We start from the raw sequence: 17079 nt of genomic DNA on the forward strand, positions 1-17079 counted from the left end.
TTAAATATAAAGCAATATTGTTGAAATAAATAGCAAATTACCAACGATTTTAATTGTTTCACAAAAATTATAAATGCAAATGAAAGAAGTCTCCCTTGTCCCTTCTTTTGGGATGTTTGTGGATGTTTGTTTACATTATTATAAGAAGAAATCATTAACTAGTTATATCCTGCCAATACTGCTTAAATTTGTTATTTTTGGAACTGAATTTATTAATTAGCAGTCTGTTGTTAAATTTGTTGTTATTGTTTTTTACAAGACTGTTGGTTAATGCTGTTGTTTTATTTAAGCAAATGTTTGTAATTAATCAAATAATATCCCTAAACAAGTTTGGTGCAAAATAAGTGGTCAGGTGAAATGTGCTTTTAGGTATTCGCAAGTATTACGTGGAAGGAAAGCATGTTCAAAGTAATATCAATATTTTAGATTAGTGTATTGTATTAATGTTCAAATCCATCAGAATTCCCGTCCCTCAGACAGACTGCAATTAGCGAAACCATATACATAATGCTGACAATGTCCCATAATCAGATTGCTTGATAAATAACGATTTGGTCATCAATGTTTTAAAAAGTTGATGCAATGTTTTTGAATCCTACGTGTCGTGGTAGTCAAAGATTGCATGTCAGAAAGTTTGACGTATATGACATACTTTTCCGATGTATAATACATACGTCGAAAACGTCGTAAACCTATCCGAAGTCAATAGGTTTCTAACGAAAGTAAAATTGTAGAAGATTAGACGGTTTCTGATAAAGCGACGGTATAATCCAAGGTAAGGTTCATTTAAGTGAGGTTACCCAGAAAGAAAATTCAGCCCTTTGTCTTCTCTTGATGTCAAAAGTATCAGTCAGCTTTGCCGACAGAGATATACCCTCAGCCTGTGTGGATTGAAATTTTGGGCATATGAACCGACAAAAGTATCGATAGGATTAAAGCTCAACAATTTGGGGGATAACGATAGCTAGGGCTTTTTTATCACACTATCCCACGAAAAACACAATATTGCTGTAAACAGGACCACTAGGAAAACCTTCGGTAAAAATGTCCAAAGGATCCTCGAAAGACCCTTAACCACACAAAAATGTTAAACATTTGTGTGTGTGGTACTACAAGGATTGGAGAGGTAGGGCCCAAATTTGAACATAAACTAAGTTTCGACAATATTTAGAGATACAAAGTTTGGGCCAAATCGGTCGCTACGTCTATGAGAAATTGCCCGTACCATTTTAGCGAATATTTAAAACTTTTGTGGGGCAGGTACCGGAAGGAGTGGACCTATAAGCACCGCCTTCGAATTTTTTTTATTCGTAGAAATATTATAATATCTCCAGCCACTACATATGGTGCCATAGAGTTTTTTTCCAACTTACGGACTGTTTTCTCAAGAAGTATGGACTTGCCCCTGAAAAAACTTTTACTGTCGAAATTGAGGCAGCGAAAGCAAGTTGCTTCAACAAAACAAAATCAAAGTGATTCGAGAGCAGGTCTTGAATTGAATTTATCCAAAATTTTGTGTGGGAGGTACCCGAAGCAGTGGTCGAATATAGTCCATACTCGTATTCGAACCTGATCTATATCTGGTAGACATATTAGGATGTGTGAAGTATGGACCAAATCGGTCACTCCCATCAAGAGTTATCGTGCGCACAATTTTTCCGAACATTTTTGTGGGTTTGTGGAGGAGGTACCGGAAGGAGTGGACCGATATAACCCATCTTCGAACTTAAACTAGGTTTGGGCAAAATATTACGAATGCCAAATTTTGGACCGTATCGGTTGATCCGTTCGAGAGTTATCTTGCGCTCCAACCACCACACACGTGTCATATGGGTTTTTTGTACCTTTCAGGCTATTTTCTCAGGAAGTATGGACTTGCGCCTTATGAAACTTGTACCGTCGTATGGGGGACAGCGAATACAAGTTGACCAAATCGGTCACTCCCATCAAGAGTTATCGTGCGCACAATTTTTCCGAACATTTTTGTGGGTTTGTGGAGGAGGTACCGGAAGGAGTGGACCGATATAACCCATCTTCGAACTTAAACTAGGTTTGGGCAAAATATTACGAATGCCAAATTTTGGACCGTATCGGTTGATCCGTTCGAGAGTTATCTTGCGCTCCAACCACCACACACGTGTCATATGGGTTTTTTGTACCTTTCAGGCTATTTTCTCAGGAAGTATGGACTTGCGCCTTATGAAACTTGTACCGTCGTATGGGGGACAGCGAATACAAGTTGCTACAACAAAAATCAAAGCGATTCGAGAGCAGGTCCTAAACTGAACTTTCCGAAATTTTGTGTGGGAGGAGGAGGTACCCGAAGGAGTGGACCGATTGAGTCCATATTTAAACTTCATCTAAGTCTGGTAGAACTTACATGATGTACAAAGTGTGGGCCAAATTGGTTACTCCCTTCAAGAGTTATCGTGCGCACAAATTTTCCGAACATTTTCGAACTTTTGTGGAGGAGGTACTGGAAGGAGTGGACCGATATAACTACGGTGACCAACCGTACTCTATTATAGAGGACAGTACTCTATTTTAGGGGTCCGTACTCTATATTTTCAACGTACTCTATTTGTCCTCTATTTTCATAATATGTACTCTATGTCCTCTATTTTTGATTTGTTTTACAAATACATGTGAGTACAAAGGTAATACAATGAAATCCGAGAAACCTAGGCAGAAATTTAACTAAATATTGTCGTTGTTGAAATGAAATCAGTCGTTTCAAATCACTGTTTATTGATTTAAATTGATTTATTGAAACACCTCAAAAACGTTGTTTTTGAACGTGTCAACAGCATGTTCTGTCGATTGCTATTTTGTTTCGGGCTTATACTCGTCGTATAAGGCTTATACAGCGATCGTATTTTTTCATGCAGTATGGAATGTAAGCCGGTAAAAGAAATGTCCAAGGATGCCTCTATCATGGCGATCTTGCATTATCAGTCACTCGTACAAATGTTTCGGTAAAGTAAATTGATTTTTTGGGATAGAGCTCTAAGTTTTGCACGGTCAATGAGGACGCCCCTTTCAGAATTAACGGCAACTGTCACAGACATAACCATCGTGTCACCTGGTCTGTCAAATGATGTCGTTTCTCTTGGACGTATAAAGTTTGCTGTAAAATATATTGAGTGTTTGGTAGAGAGCGTGAAGAATGGAGCTTCCCTACAATCAATTTCGCAAAAACTCAATTTACTTTACGGCAAACCTTTTACGTGTGACTACCAACGTTTTGTAGCGAGCCATTTTTGTTTCGACTCCGACTCCGGAGTCGACTCAGAGGATAATTTCTAATAGCACTCAATATGAATAAAGTATACACAAGTTTCCAACTTTTTTCTATATGTTGCCCCTTTTCTGAGGTGTTCCTTGAAAAGAACATTTGTCACAACTACAAAACTTCTTTTTTAAAACTTCTACGATTATAATAAAAATACAAGATCGTCGAAATTTGAAACTCTGTGTAACAGGTTCTGAAGTGGGCAGGCTTTCGCTCGGGAATATGAGCAATTGGAGATCATTATCTTCTTGGAATATCATTGATCATTTTCTAAATCAAGAATGTGTGGGATCTAAAACAAATATTCCAAAATATTTATACATTTCTTATCGAATATTGAGAAATCGACCCAGCTTGGAAATTCACGCTAAAGTTGAAACTCTAATTCGATTGTCATGGAATTTTAAGTTTGCTTTAGAGTATTAATTGGACCAAAAAAATTCTTGAAATTCATTTTTGATAAATGTATAAAAAAATTGTTGCACGGAGTTGGAGCCAAGTTATTTTTCGACTCAGTCTCCGACTACAGCATAATTGCTCTACTCCAACTCAGACTACGAAACCCTATTGATTAATAACTATAGGATGTTGTTTCATCGCGTCGTCCTCACGTAGAACATTGTGAAAAATGGTCGGATGAAAATGTTCACAAGTAAACTCCACATTTTTTTGCAAATTAATTCTTGAAGTCCTGTAAAAAACGCAATACGTGGTACGTCAAACCGTACTGAGTACGCTTATGCAGAAAATGTTAAGCTTTCCAGTGGAAATGGTAAATGGGGCCTGAGATTGTTGTCTAGCCCAGAAACTTATGTAGTAGCCCACGTATGTGTACTCTATTTTCATCCAAAAATATTGGTCACCGTAGATATAACCCATCTTCGAACTTAAACTAAGTTTGCGCAAAATATTACGAAAGCGAAATTTTGAACCGAATCGGTTGCTCCGTTCGAGAGTTATCGTGCGCACCAGCCAGCCAGACGGACAGACAGACAGAAGGACGGACATGGCTAAATCAACTCCAAATTGTCTGAAAACACATTTCGTGCAAACATACTTGGGGTCTAAAAACATTATTTCGATGAGGCACATTTTGCCCGTATGAAAGTGTATATAATTACCACTTTTGGATACGAGGCAAATTAAAATATGACCAATTTTGGTCATATTTGATATTTGAGAACTTTTAGAGCGGGCTGTTGTGGTTCTCCTTGCATAAAAGCTGGATCGAGATCCAAATTTATATCATACTAGCGGACCCGGCGAACTTCGTCTCGCTATTAAGGAATAAAATTTCATACAAAAACTCAATTTTCGATTTTTCCAATTTTCCGACTTTTCCAGAGAGATTTTCCAAAATTTTCTTCCGTAAAGACCTTCTCCTCGAAAATACGAATAACTGACAAAAAATTTTTAGCCGTTCTCATTTTATGAATTACTATACATTTTTTACACCATTTTTATATATATAGATATTAGATGGATTAATCCACGATTTCAGTGGATAATCTTGAGATTTAAGTCCTCCTCGACTAAGCTATAATTTTTGCATTCTTTTTTAACTTTTTCGCACAAGCAGCTCCAACCACCGATTTGACATATAAAAAGTTTAGTCCGCGTGATTAACCAGCATTTCTTGTATTCTTTTTGATTTTCTGTCTGACAGAAATACAAAATTTTGATTTCAAAAACTATTCTATTTACCCAAGAAAGAAATTTACCTGGTATTTAACCGTGTGTTGGGTAAATACCGCATAGAATCCCATCTATATCCATTCAGGAAATGTATATTGTTTAAATGCAACTAAATGAATTTTCGTACATCTAATTCCCTAATAATTGTATTTAAACTTTTAATCAAACCTCAATACCCCGATGTATCAAAAAAATGATAGTTTTTTAACTCTACTGAAAATTTGTGTTTTTAAAAAAATGACTTAATGAATTAAGACGTTATTCGAAACATCTTAGTTGTAATCCATAACATTTAATTTGTAATTCGAGAATTCCATTTGTAATTCGAATTTTTCCATTTGAAATTCGAATTATTTTATTGAAATACGAATTATTCCGCTTGTAATTCGAATTATTCCATTTGAAATACGAATTATTCCACTTGTAATTCGAATCATTCTTTATGTAATTCGAATTACTTTTTTGAAATTACAAAAAAAATGATTAAAAATACAACTACAAAAAAAAAACAAATTCGAATTTAAATTAAACTAATTCGAATTACAAATGAAATAATTCGAATTCCAAATGGAATAACTTGAATTACAAATAGAATAATTCGACTTGAAAATGAAATAATTCGAATTGCAAGTGAAATAATTCGGATTGCAAGTGGAATAATTCGAATTACATATGAAACAATTGAAGGCTTTTGTATTAGTATATGGATTGAATAAATAAATAAATGTTACGAATTACAAATAAAATTCTCGAATTACAATTAAAATAATTAGAATTACATCTGAACAAGTAAGAAAGAATCAATCAGCTGTGCTGATGGAGATATACCCTCAAGGTAGAATCAGACGTGCCATAGCCATAGTAACCATAGAAAACAAAAACCCAATTGGTTTTATATGGTTATGGCTATGGCATTATGTTATGTCACTTCTAATCGGATACATTTATTTCCTTTGGTTTAATCAGCTGTTTGATATGGCATAATGACGTTATGGTTATGTCACGTCTAATTCTACCTTCAGACACTGACAAAAAAGAACAACAAAACCAAACCAAAAACAATAATTACACTGTGCAATATTTTTAAGGTGATCTTGTTCAAACAATTCCAACTGAGGATTTTTTGAAAGTACAGACCCAAACGACAAGAAACCCTAGTGTTCTAAAGAATGTTCTAAAGAATTGTTGAGAACTTTATTTGGAAGGTTTTTTGCAAAAGGTTACTTGGTTCAACTCCTAATAGTTTAGCCGATACTGACCAGTATTTCATCAATTATGTACAATTTTCTATATTTTATAGATTTTAATGCCCTAGATGGAGTTTTTCTTATGTGGTTTTTTCAAAAGATAAGTTCTAACAGTTTAGGGCTACAATATTGCTAAAGATAGCAAGTCCAAATGCATATTCGTTTCTGAGTGCATAGTGCTATGCCGTATATAAAATATACTGATTTTATATCACGAGTTTGCTTTAAAATCTGTATGTTCCGTAATGAGGGGCCAAATCATTGACATATATGAAACATTTTTAGTAACCAAACTTTTTCATAAAGGACTTGAAATATTAAATTACGTTAAACTAAATTTGGAAGAAATTTTTGAAAACGTTTTGGAGTTATCTTGCACAATAGCCATTTTAGTATGTGCAGGCAGGGTTTTGGAGATTTTCGGCAATTATCTTAGAAATATTGACTAACTTCGGAAAAAAATTTACCGCTGTAAATGAGGCCGCCAGAACAACCTGCTGAAAAAAAGAATCAAAACGATGCGAGAGGACCTCTTAAACTTCTCTTATTCCGAATTTTTGTGTGGACGGTACCCGAAGGAGTGCACCGATATAGTCCATATTCTAACCTGATACATGACTGGATGAAATAATATGACATGCAAAGTCTGTACCATTTAGAAGCTCCCTGCGAGAATTATCTTGCGGATTGAGCTTGGAGCTTTTACGCTAATATCTCAAGAAGTATGGACTTGCGCATGAAAAAATGTACACCCTCGTAAAGTGAGTCGCAAGGACAACCTACTGAAAAAAAAATTCAACCCAATCCGATGGTGCTCTTAAAATTCACTTCAGCCGAATTTGTGTGGGAGGTACCCGAAAGAGTGCACCGACATAGTCCATATTCGAGTCCGATATATATCTGGAAGGAATAATACGATGTGCAAAGTTTGGATCAAATCAATTACTCCCTTAAGAGTTATTGTTCACACCATTTTACAGAAAAAAATTTGAACTTTTGTGGAGAGGTACCCGAAGGAGTGGACCGATGAGGCCCATCTTCGAACTTCAACTAAGTTTGGACAAAATATTACGATACCCAAAATTTGGTTCGAATCGGTTGATCCTTTGAGAGTTATCGTGCGCATCAGCCAGACAGACGGACAGACATGGCTAAATCGACTCCAAATTGTCCGAAACTAATTTCATCCAAACATACTTGGGCTCTAAAACCGTTGCATTTTTTCCCCCTTCCTACTTATAATTTAGATTGCAACAACTCTTGCCTTATGACCCAAAATGTTTAACTAGAATTCAACTATCCTATTTCTGCAAAGGTGAGATCTTCTACTTTAAATACTCTCTCCTTTTGAAAGTATACGACTTTTTATAGTTTCATACAGGTATATGACGATTGCGACCATAACATACTTTTGACGGTCGATAACCTAAAAAATTGTCATACGGGCCATCCCTGTCGGTAGTTTGAATGTACTGATGACCGATGGACCTATTAACTTTGTCGACAAGATGATGTATGTTTACGAACACACAAACATACAATAATACACCCCCCTCAACGAAGTTCGAAGATGGGCAATACCGGACACCTCCACCACAAACGTTCAAAAATGTTCGCTAAAATGGTGAGCAGGATAACTTTCGAAAACAATAATTGGTCCATACTTTGCACAACGTAATATTCACCGAACCATAGATCAGGATTGAATATGGACTATATCGGTCCACTCCTTCGTGTACCTCCCGACAAAAGTTCAGAAATGTATAGTTTATGGGCCCTTAGTGAATGGTTTTGATTTTTGCAATAATTTGTATTCTCTGCCCTACTTACGACGGTATATTTTTTTTCAGGGACAAACCCATACATTCCTAAAAATGACCCAAAAGCTCTACGGCCACCATGTGTAGTGGCTGGTGCGCACGATATCTTTCGCAGTGAATACTGCGTTGATCCAAACTTTGCAGATCGTAATATTTCTGTGAATCTTAGATAAAGTTCAAAGATGGTGCTCATTCGGTCACCTCCTTCCGGTACCTCCCCCAAAAATTTTTTCGTTAAAATTGTGTGTGTGTGTGTGTGTGTGTGTGTTATTTCTTATCGGACCAACTGATTTGGTCCAAACTTTGGATCTCGTAATATTTTGTCCAAACTTAGTCTAAGTTTAAAAATGGGCCATACCTTCGTCACAAAAGTTCAATATTTTTGTCTTAGTGCAGTTTAAGGTCTGTATCCCTGTTACAGCGATATTATGTTTTAGTGGGAAAGTTCATGATTCCTAAATTATACAGGGACAAACTGAATTGACTTGTGGGCGCTATATCCATTGAAAGGAAAGGCATTCAAAATAAGATCCGCTTTTAAAATGGACAGGAAATGAAATACCTCTATTAAATATGGAGCAGGATGAATGTTTGGACTGGTTTCGGATCGACCTGAAATTTTTACCACAGATAGGACATGCACTGCTGATCACGCCAATATATATATCATGGGCAGGAAGTCCATACTTCCCGAGATATAGGCTCCGAAAGTTAAAAAATCCCTTTGTTTTGACGATATGTTTATTTTAAATCGAAATTTTTTCATACACTCCACGTCAGTAGAATAGAACACCTACATTTTTGTTAATGTTAGCTTATTTATCCCAAAACGAATGAATCTGCGTTTTTAATCTTGTGGGGATTTAAAGTCTATGCCGTTCCGCATCAAACACAGAAAAAATTATGTTTCTAGCTCTTCGCGAAATGATTTTCTGATAAATTTTCCGATAGTACTATGAAAAATAGGCATTTATTTTTGGTCATCAGGATAGAACAGTCACTATATTTTCGCGAATTTTTAAGATATTAACGCCGAATTTTCTTTCAGTCGATAAAGCAAAGCTTTCTAATCATTTTTATTATTCCGCGGATACCGAAATAACAGTGTTAAAGGGTTTAACTTGACAGATATTTGAAACATATTGGAATATCAATAGGAGTCGCGCAGTTATGTCATATTTCTTCACAATAAGATAGAATATGACACAGACAACCTAGGCGGATACAATCGAGTGCTTCGGATGCTGATAAAATGGAACATTTTCAAAATATTTATGAAAAACATCAACATTTCTTATAAATACCTTGATGTTTTGTTCAACAAAATGGGTTTTCCGCGCAAAAGTCTGCCGTTTAAAGGTTTGGATATATGCTCCAGATTTAGAGGAAAATAATCTGATATGAAAACAACCGTTATTTTAATACACTGAGAGAAATTTACCACATTTTTCAAATCGAACACACCCTTTGGACTTCGAGTTTTATATGTGTTCTTTTTCGGTGTCCGCGACTGTTCTAAACAATGTTATGCTCCAATATAAATGGACCAGGTTATGCTCCCTGTACCGGATTTTACGAATTAGTAGTTTTTTTTAACTGAACTCGCAAATGTAAAAGCCCCGTTTTCGCGGGAAAACACATTCATGGAAATTGAGGTTTTAGGTTTCGTATGTTGTTTTAAAAAGTACTAAAATTTCCCTCAGTGTATTAAAATAACGGCTGTTTTCGTATCAGATTATCTTTCTCCAAATCTGGAGCATATTTCCAAACCTTTAAACGGCAGACTTGTTCGCGGAAAAACCATTTTATTGAACAAAACATCAAGGTATTTATAAGAAATTTTGATATTTTTCATAATTATTTTGAAAATGTTCCATTTTATCAGCATCCGAAGCACTCGATTGTATCCGTCGTGGTTCTCAGTGTCATATTCTATCTTATTGTGAAGAAATATGACATAACTGCGCGACTCCTATTGATATTCCGATATGTTTCAAATATCTGTCAATTTAAACCCTTTAACGCTGTTATTTCGGTGTCCGCGGAATAATTTTTAGGGTTTCTTTGGTGAAAAATGATTAGAAAGCTTTGCTTTATCGACTGAAAGAAAATTCGGCGTTAATATCTTAAAAATTCGCGAAAATATAGTGACTGTTCTATCCTGATGACCAAAAATAAATGCCTATTTTTCATAGTACTATCGGAAAATTGATCATAAAATCATTTCGCGAAGAGCTAGTAACATAATTTTTTCTGTGTTTGATACGGAACGGCATAGACTTTAAATCCCCACAAGATTAAAAACGCAGATTCATTCGTTTTGGGATAAATAAGCTAACATTAACAAAAATGTAGGTGTTCTATTCTACTGACGTGGAGTGTATATAGCCGGCCTTCGGCCGGGGATTTAAGACTTTCTCCTATGGACAGGAACAAATCTCGGCTAACGCGAACAAAATTGTCCTTCAAATCGAATTTTTTTTATCATCGATCCGAATCCAGTCCGTATATTCAACTTATGCCAAATATATACATATCGCTTCCTGAAAAGGGACGCAAAAATCTGAAAACGCGTTAAATCCTTAATTCTTGGGCAAAAAGAATTTCGGTTGTGTATCCAATATTTGATCAGCGTTTAGAAAGTATGTCTCATACCGTCATAACGATAGTATCGATATTTTTTAGGAAATATCGAAACTATCGAATGGTGCGACTATCGATATTTTGTCAGCTCTACTCGTCTGCGCACGAAAGACGTCATTGCGAATTTGAACAACATTCTGAATATAGACTCCCCATCAGTTTTGTCTCTCTCTGTAGTTTGAATTTAAAAGGAGAGAGATAGAGGAAATGTGTGGGAAATTTACATTCAGAATAAGGCTGATGGAGAAAAATATAAATGAAACAATCAAACTCCAAAACAATATCCTTCGGTTGAAGTCTGGCAACTCTTATCAGACAGGAGCTGGTAGCTCGCCAATTAAGTATAGTCAGCAGTGGAAACACTTCTGAAATACTTCATAAACAACCTATTAAATATTATGTTCATTATCGACAAAATTGCCAAGAAAGCAAGCTTCCAACTGTACAGTGAACGAACGGGGTGAGGCAGACAAGATCACATCGCCCATGTACCTCCATGCGAGAACGTTCCAGGATAGAAGACATAAAGTCCGCTAAGAGGAAGAAACTAAATCACTATACCACGACATTTTCAACAATAAAACGTCCCTTCAACCAAATCAACCTGATGGTTGCCGTGGCCAACGACAAGAAGGGGAAAAACTGCCCTCAATCACAACTTTGGTATGGGTTAAAGTAGAAACTAAGTTGTCTGCAGTTTTAAATGGTTGAAAATTATTCAGTAAATAGAGCTCTTTGGATACTGAGGGACTCTTGCCAACCTTGGATACTGGCGTTTTTGTGGTCTCCGGGTAAGGCAATCACCCTGTATATTAAGTGGGCGGCTGTATCGGTGTGAATGCTATTCAAGCCTGCTTGATCTAGGATTCGTCCACGTTCGTAACTTTGAATCTCCTCTATAGATTATGCAGATATTTCCTGGGTGGTGAAAGCCTGTTAATATTGTAACATGGATGCTCGTGTGGATTACACTCAATCAGGTTTTGTTTTTCTGCATGTAGCATGTTTTTCTGCATGTATCATGAGGAGGGATCCTGTTGCATTCTACCGGGCGGCAGCTTTAATTATTCTTCCACTCCGTAAACCAAAATTCGCTAAAATACCATAACCAGATTCTGAACAAGGTTTCTATGTCAACATCAACCCAAGTGCAGGCTAACCTAAGCCATGCAACCAAGCACTACCGGCTGGCAATCTAGTTCCGGTTTGATTGATCTGATTACAATAAAGTGTAAAGGAACTTTAATCTGGCACTGACCGTTAATTCTTCTATTTAAAATTAATGTTAGTTAGTATTGTAATTTCTTTGACCTTTACCGCCAAATTGGTCACGATTCGCTGTGATAAGCATAACAAGAACTACCTATGATGTGTCCCCAAATATGAACTTCCTCTGTTATGTAGGATGTGTGTTGATTCCAAAAACCACAGAAATCCGAATATAAATACAATGATGTTTTCGAAAATAACTTGGAATTTTCAATGTTTTTTTTTTTTTTGTTTCTTTTTTTTTTTTTGTCCAAATTCTTATATAACATTTTTACCATAGGTGGGTCCCTGATCACATACTTTCGAAAATTTGGGTCTTGACATTTCGGAAATGTCCTACTTTAACACCATTACAATGCTTATGGTCACCCCTATAATCAGGTTGAAATTTCTAGAATAAGTAGTTCTTTGACCATGATCACAGCGACCTGCATTCCAGAGAGAAGGCCATACTTCCCGAGATATGGGTCTTGGCATTTTATTTTTTATTTATTTGATTTGCTTTACCATTCTAAAGTTGGCAATATGAGTATCGTTTTGTAGGGGAAACTTAAAATTTAAAGGAAAATTTTGAACTCGTGGACTGAAGAAAGTCTTTAATTCCTGAAGGAAAGAAGGCTACTTAAGGGAAACTTATAATTTAAAAGGAAGTTTTTATCGATTAGACGGAATTTGAACCAGTCCTTTGGAGAAAGTCTTAATCACTGGCCAAAGGCCTGCTATTTAAGGGAAACCAACAAAATAATGATATTATCTATAATTATACAATTGCGAAAAATTGGTCTGACCGCGATATTCTACTTTCGAGATGACCATTCAGGATCAAGACAGTTATTATGATAGTATCGCAAACAATTTTTAAACAATACGTTCAAAAATGTCGTGGATTTCGCGTTTTTTTTTTTTTTTATTTATTTATTTTTTTTTTTTGTGGGGGAGATAACCCGTACCCACCTATCAGACATAAAACCCCACATACAAAATTTCATCAAATTCTATCCAGCCGGAGGAGAATTTTTGGCTTAAATGTCGTTTAGGGGCACATCTTGGATCGGGCTAAAATTTTTACAGTAGATATCCCTTGGCATCCTGAATACACCGATATATAGTTTCCCGGGGGGAAGTCCATACTTCCCGAGATATGGGTCTTGACATTTCGGAAATTTCGTACTTTCACACCTTTAGGTTGTTTATGGGCACCTCTCGGATCGGGCTGAAATGTTTACAGTAGATAGCCCTTGGCATCCTGAATACAACGATATATAATTTTCCGGGGGGAAGTCCATCCTTCCCGAGATATGGGTCTTGACATTTTACAATTCTAACGTGGGCAATATGGGCATCGTTTTAAAGCTTATGGAGAGTACTTTTATGCACGCGACCTATTTTTACACCTGCTCATAGGAGAATGTATTAAATTCGTGTAAAGCCGGCTACTTAGGAAACTTTAAATTTACAAGAAATTTTTGTTTGCGTACCCCACTTTTGTCATTGTTCATAGGAGAAAGTCTTAAATACACTTTCAATTTAAAAGAGAGTTTTGATCGCGTAGCCCACTTTTATCCTTGTCCATAGGAGAAAGTCTAAAATCCCCGGCCGAAGGCCGGCTTCTTAAGAACACTTTCAATTTAAAAGAGAATTTTGACCGCGTAGCCCAATAATAACTTAATAAATTATTATTAGAAAATCTAATTATCCCTTTATGTTGTGTATGGGCACCTCTCGGATGTGGCTGAAATTTTTACCATAGGTAGCCCTTGGGACCCTGAACACAACGATATACTATTTTCCGAAGGAAAGTCCGTACTTCCCGAGATATGGGTCTTGACTTTTTTACTTTTATCACCATTATTTTTAAAACCTATGCAATATGGTTTTAAAGCTCACGAAGAGTACTTTCCAATGCCGCCAATAATTAATAATGATAATTAGGAACAAGTTGAGTTGACGCACTATGGTCAAATTTTTTTTAAATTGTATTTTTTTAAGTAGCCGGCCTTCGGCCGATGTTTTAAAATTTTCTCCTATTTACAGGTGCAAATCTAGGGCACGGGAACAACTTTTTTTTAAATTTAAAATTTTTCTCTTATCAGCTGGGCTTTAACAAAGGAATTTTTGGAACTTCAAAGGCCCATATCTCGGGAAATATGGCAACAAATGTTATATATATTTGTGATCAGGGTGACGAGATCTACCTGTGATAAAAATTTCGATCCGAGCCTAGTTGGCCAGCTCGTCTTAAGCCAAAAAAAAAAAAATATTTAAAAAAATAAATTATAATCGCGTTATCATCGTGTTCAGGGTCCCTTCAGCCCGATCTGAGAGGTGCCCCTAAACGACATTTAAGCCCAAAATTTCAGCCTGACCCGAGAGGAGCCTCCTAAACGACACTTCTACCGCAATTTGTAATTTGTGTGGTGCACCATTTAATTTGAGCTAATAATTACTAAATATGGAGCTGTCTTTCACATTAGATCATTTCTTGGCAATATCTTTAGAAATTTGCTTTCACTGCATTTCAGCGATCATCATAAACATGAAGAAACTTATGCAATGAATGTTTCATTATCCATTCCACACTCCCAATCAGTATTAGCTATAAAAAAAGGTATCAAACTTAATTAGTAACACGAAAATTATACTACTACTACTTGATGTTATACTTAACACAAACCAAGAAGTCACACATTTCAATCGTCAGGATTTGGCAGCAAAATTGTTGCACATTACTTCCAAAAGCAAAACAAGAATAAAATTGAAAAATTAACATTTTAGCGATAATGTCAGCAAATTAGATGATCACATTTCGAAAGCACAAAAGTGATAACTAAAAGAAGGTTCAAATATTAGCACTTAACATACAAGTATGGTTAGCTGCGCTATCTTTACCATACAAAAGTCAATAGCCCACACACACATACACACAAGGACACACATTTTGGGGCAAAATTCATCTAGACTTTTTGCGTGTCTCCAATGTTTGGTGGTACGTATTTTCTGTTTTAGCATATACACATCTATACACACACAAACAGGTACACATAGGCACTGGAATCGAAAACCAAAAATGCAACAGCAACAGCACGTCATTGAAAATCAGCGAGATGAACCCACCAAGTTTACCATTGAGTTGTATTGAAGTGGCTTTTGGGGGTGGAAAGAGGTGTAATAGAACATTGATATGTAATGTTCCCATTCCATATTTCCATTCATTCTAGACATTGCGCTTTGAATATATTTCAATAAATTTTAAAAACACAATATATTAAATAAATTGTGGTTGTCGGTTGTCATTATAAATATTCATTTTGCATCACTGCCCTACAAAATTCCGGCATAATTTTTTTCTCTCATACTGCTTGCAAAAAACACACTTTTTCTTCTATATTGGCCTTCTATGGCTTGCTGTGACACTTTATAGTTTGTTTATAATTTCTTTCTATTTTTTATGGACTTCTTTTTTGTTATCCTTTTTTAACATATCTTCTTTCTACTTGGGCTTAATCGACCGGAAAAAGGGGTGGGGGATGGGTATGGTGGATAAGCTTAAGCGAACACGTTGATGTGCACATTGATCGTCAATTGGAGTCCCATATTTCGCCCCCTTCGTCAACTGTTTTTCTTTTTTGAGCGATCGGAGAAAGCCAACTTTAACTTTGAGCGCGAGAACAGAGCGAGCATCACCATCATCATCAAGCCAAAGAGCAGAACACACGAACATACAGCAGCACACACCAGCAACAGAATACGCAAACCGACACAACGAAAACCAATTCAAAAGATAAAGCGAAAAAATGGAAAATTTTTTCCTTCTTCACATTCTCACCTCCGACACGATACATATTTGTTGCCATTTTTATTTGATTTTCATACACAATTTCATATGTATTTGATGCACTATTTATTTGTTAATGTTTTTAAACAATTCTTAGGCGCTTTTAAACACATTTATTAATAAAAATCACAATTTGTTATGATTACATTCACACACAAGACGCGTTTTTTTCGTCGCCATCTTAGAAAATTATCGATAAACTATCGAATTTATCGATTGTTACAAACTGACATAAGAAGCTGAGAGAAAATGGAATCAAAGAGGAATGGATATTAAAAGAGGAATTAATAAAAATGGTACCAATTGGGAAAATAATAGCTTTGTTCCAGAAACATCACATGAAAAATGTGTGAAGCCCTAAAGGTGAAAGCACATCCAACGTTTGAGTAAAATTTCGTGTTGGGCGTTGAGAAAAAAAAAAACAACAAAAGGGCGACGTCCAGCGTTGATATGTTTGCCGGCATATATTTCAAATGAATTTAAATTTTTCGGCATCATGTCCAACAGTGTAAAAACGACCAAAACGACACAAAACTTTACCCAAATGTTGGATGGGTTTTCAGCTTAAAGGTCGCGGCACATACAGTCCGTTGTGCGTTGCGTTACAACAACCATATGAAAACTTCAACAACAGACTTGGCATCACTTACACATTTTTCATGTGGTTGTTTCCAACGCTCAACGCGTCACACAACGGATCGTATGTGCCGGGGCCTTAAAAACAACAACCACATGAAAACTTCAAAATAATACTTGGTTTCCCTTATACTTTTTTCATGTGGTTGTTGTTTTGACGAGTAAAATGAACGATCAGAACGAACCTATTGTGTTGAGTGACGCGTTAAAAACAACAAGCACATGAAAAAATATAAGTGATGCCAAGTGTGCTCTTGAAGTTTTCATGTGGTTGTTGCAACGCGTCACTCAACGGACATTATGCGCCCGAACCGTTGTGTTAAAACAACCATATGAAATATGTGTAAGTGATGCCAAGTTTGTTAAAAACAACAACCATATGAAATATATGTAAGTGATGCCAAGTTTGTTACAAACAACAACCATATGGAATATGTGTAAGTGATGCCAAGTTTGTTCTTGACGTTTTCATGTGGTCAGAACAGAATCAATCGTCGCTTGCTTTGCTTGCTTCCCCAAATGTCAAATTATAAAGGAATGCTAGAGCCTCTTTGCAAATCCGCCTGCGTTCCCCATTAGGAAGCAAAGGCATTCCTTTATAATAGGTGTGTTCGTTTACTCAACAATTTGTACAAATTTGTA

General features: G+C 36.1%; 1 protein-coding gene across 2 annotated transcripts in view; it reads right to left on the reverse strand.

The window, feature by feature from the left end:
- MTA1-like (metastasis associated 1-like) overlaps window positions 1–16027 on the reverse strand; it is a 56619-nt gene extending 40592 nt beyond the window's left edge. The window contains exon 1 of one of the 2 annotated variants that reach the window (XM_073960118.1): window positions 15793–16027. In XM_073960118.1, coding sequence (XP_073816219.1) covers window positions 15793–15820 — 28 coding nt within the window. In that variant the 5' untranslated portion in view covers window positions 15821–16027. The remainder of the gene's footprint in view (window positions 1–15792) is intronic. The other variant, XM_073960119.1, reaches the window with a different exon arrangement.
- Window positions 16028–17079: the final 1052 nt, after the last annotated feature.

Source organism: Musca autumnalis, unplaced genomic scaffold (genome assembly GCF_047663935.1).
Source record: "Musca autumnalis isolate F117 unplaced genomic scaffold, ASM4766393v1 scaffold_1, whole genome shotgun sequence".
NCBI classification, from domain to species: domain Eukaryota; kingdom Metazoa; phylum Arthropoda; class Insecta; order Diptera; family Muscidae; genus Musca; species Musca autumnalis.